The sequence below is a fragment of the Triticum dicoccoides genome, chromosome 2B (genome assembly GCF_002162155.2).
Source record: "Triticum dicoccoides isolate Atlit2015 ecotype Zavitan chromosome 2B, WEW_v2.0, whole genome shotgun sequence".
In the NCBI taxonomy this organism is placed as follows: domain Eukaryota; kingdom Viridiplantae; phylum Streptophyta; class Magnoliopsida; order Poales; family Poaceae; genus Triticum; species Triticum dicoccoides.
Window position 1 is genome coordinate 686,197,410 of NC_041383.1, and position 3,028 is coordinate 686,200,437.

Genomic DNA, 3,028 nt, shown 5'->3' on the forward strand with positions numbered 1-3,028 from the left:
AATACTGACCAACTCCCAGCACAAGCTGACGGGTTTTTTAATCGGCTGTAGAATGACGAGTTCTTAATAAAAGCGAGTTGCACAATATTACAAAAGCTTCTCGAATTTAGGAACTTTTTTATAAACCTTGTTATCGATTTACCTATTCAAGTAGTTTTCAAAAAATAGCACACTTACATCAACAGGGACGTTCAAGAGCGATGTCTGCTATCTCATCTTGGGGGCCTAGGTCGACCTCTTCACAGACATAGCACGATCGCCGTCGTTTTCGTCTCGGTGCATGCGTGTCCCACGTCCACCATGAAAGCCAACCACTGCACTCCACCGTGGCCCATGCGCGAATAAACAAGCCGAACCGCTCCATCACCCATGGCTACCCACGCCCCGGCCGTCCGGCGCGCGGTATCGCCCGACCCGTGGGCGCACCGGACCACAGTTTCCCGACGGCCTTGCCGTGTCCGTCCCCGCGCACCATATATACCCGGCCTTTCCCCTTCCGCTTCACCCACCCAACTCATTTGCTCGCTCTCCTCTTCCTCCCTCTCCCCGCACCAAAAGCAGCAAGCTCTGCTCAGCATTTTGCTCGAAAGAAACCTACGCACACATACCATGGCGGCATCAGCGGCCTGCTCCTTCTTTTTCTTCGACGCCGAGCCGCTCAGCGAGCCCGGCATGCCGGCGCAGGACGCGTGCGCGCTCTGCACCAAGCCGCTGGCGCGCGACAGCGACATCTTCATGTACAAGGGCGACACGCCCTTCTGCAGCGAGGAGTGCCGCGACGAGCAGATGCAGCTCGACGCCATCGCCGCCAGGCAGGCCGCCCGGAGGCAGCAGCGGTTCTCGTCGGGAACGGAGGCCCGCAGCGGGCACCAGGAGTCCAGGAAGGTGTCCGTCGCGAGCTAGCCGGCGAAGCACGCCGCCCCGTAGAGTAGAGCTCGGCTTGAATCAACGGGATCCCAAGAGTCACCGATCTGGCGAGACCAAGGAGATTGATCTCTCCGCTTCGTCTCGCCCGAGCCGGAGGAGCAGTGAAGGATCTGAGAAAGTTCATGCGCTGAGGCTCCGGCCATCTGGGTCGCCCACTGGACGCCTCCTTCTCCTGGCTCCGACTGGCTCCTTTTTGCCTCTGTGTGCGTGCGTGTTTGTTTGAGGCTTTTGAGCCACGGTTGTCGCAACACCATATGTAAATCCAAACCATCTGGAAATCCCTGTTTCAACACAAATTTTTGCCCAAAGATCGTCATGGCTTGTCTCAGCTTTACGTTTTCTGACCACCGTTCATCTTTCGATCGATCAAGCATGTGCCTTAACGTTAACCCAGTATTCCTAGAGAATCTAGTTGCGTTAGTGCATGCTACAGCAAAAGGTGGGGAATATAGACATGAAAAAGGATTCGTTAAGCATTCACTTCACTTTTGTGTTGTCGTTGATTGAACGAATTTTCTCCTCTCCTGTAGTCAAGAATCAAGATGGGAGGGATTTAACTCCATGTTCGCCTGCCCATGAACGAATATTACTACTGCCATGGCGCTCCACAGGCTGATGACCGTGGAACGAATAGTACTGCAAAGGGGGAAATGGAAAATAGAGGACGAGATAGAGATTCGCTATACATTCACATTATTTTGTGGTGTTGTTAATGAGATGATTAAACGATTTCCCTTGATCCGCTAGATCATGATGATAGGGATTGAACTCCACTTTGACTGGGCATGCACGAACGGGAGTACTACTCTATTTTCGTCTAGAGTATTGTATCCTCTGACGACCAATTCATGTTAAATGCATGAAGCAGAAACAAAAAAAAATATTTCACCACAAATCATACTCCCATTTTAAAAGTTGCACACAAACTCTACATGCTACAGTACTTCATTTGCATCGCAACCACACATACTGTTCTAGCAAACTTTTTGAAAGATCCAGCATTATTGTTGGCTTGTCATTGATTTAGCAGAGGAGAGTTAAAACAAAACACAGAGGTGCTCTTTGACAAGAGCATGCCCGGAGGCAAAAAGGATAAAAGGCTACTCTCTCCCAAACTGGGCCCCAACAGAGTGCGCTAAGCATTTAGGCCCTGCAATATTCCAGAACTCTAAGTGTGTTATTACACGTCTAATGACATTGTCCGAGGATGCAACTTTTCCTTTAAAGATGCAGTCGTTCCTCTCCCTCCAAATTTCGAGCATGATGATCGAGGCCGCGGCCTTTTGAGCCTTATCGTTGCCAAATTTTTGCAGGAAAAGTTGCACGCTTTGGATTGAGCTGCCGTTGTTGCTCCAGAGATTGGGGTTCAAAGGGGCGCAACCATTCCAAGTTGCCGCCTTCCTCAAAATCTCTAGGGTGAGGGGTGTCGGCGTTCTGGGAACGGGGTACCCAGACTTGCCTGCCTGCGGCCTACAGCGTGGCTCAAGGAGTGATCCAGTACGGCCCATCTTCGACAACACAAGCTCAAGACCCTCGCGAGGGGCCAAGCCTCGCGGGGCGGACGACAGGAAGTTTCCTCAGGCGCAGCCTCGTCAGGCTGGCTCGCGAGGAGGCGAAGAGATCAAGGCGGGGTACCTCACGAGGTGCCCGTGACGCAATCCATGACGATCGAAGCCAAACGGGCGCCAGGCGGGCGCCGGCCTGGGCAGTGTCCTTATTTCCCCTTCGGTGCAAAGGGGGCAAGCACAGGCCAAGGCATCAGGCAAAGGTTACCATTTCGGTGCAACAAGACCAAGACCAGCAGAACGACAGGATGGAGGTCATCGTGGAGCCCAGGAAGGCATCATCGTCAGAGCCTTTGGCAGGCGAGGACCAACTTTAGTCATGATAAGTGTACTAGATGTTCCCCTTCAAAATGGCCAATTGTTGGCGCCCTTCCCGCTCAATATTCGGGAAGAGGACTAGGGCCTTGCTCTATAAATAGGACTAGCCGCTCTCAAGGCGGGGGGATTGGAGATCGACCATTTGAACCTTAGCCAGAACCACCCACACCAACACAAGAACTCCTCCCCTCGCGAGGCTGTTCTTCGTTGTATTGTTC

At 52.4% G+C, this 3,028-nt stretch overlaps 1 protein-coding gene across 1 annotated transcript; it reads left to right on the top strand.

Annotated features, from left to right (window-relative positions):
* Positions 1-491: 491 nt before the first annotated feature.
* On the top strand, positions 492-1,235 carry LOC119365614 (FCS-Like Zinc finger 2-like). The gene has a single exon (XM_037631258.1). It carries the CDS (start codon positions 610-612, stop codon positions 901-903), a length of 294 nt encoding a protein of 97 aa, XP_037487155.1. The 5' UTR covers positions 492-609; the 3' UTR covers positions 904-1,235.
* The last annotated feature ends 1,793 nt before the right edge of the window (positions 1,236-3,028 follow it).

Coding starts and splice junctions, on each gene's coding strand:
- LOC119365614 (XM_037631258.1), top strand. CDS start 610: ATGGCGGCATCAGCGGCCTGCTCCTTCTTTTTCTTCGACGCCGAGCCG.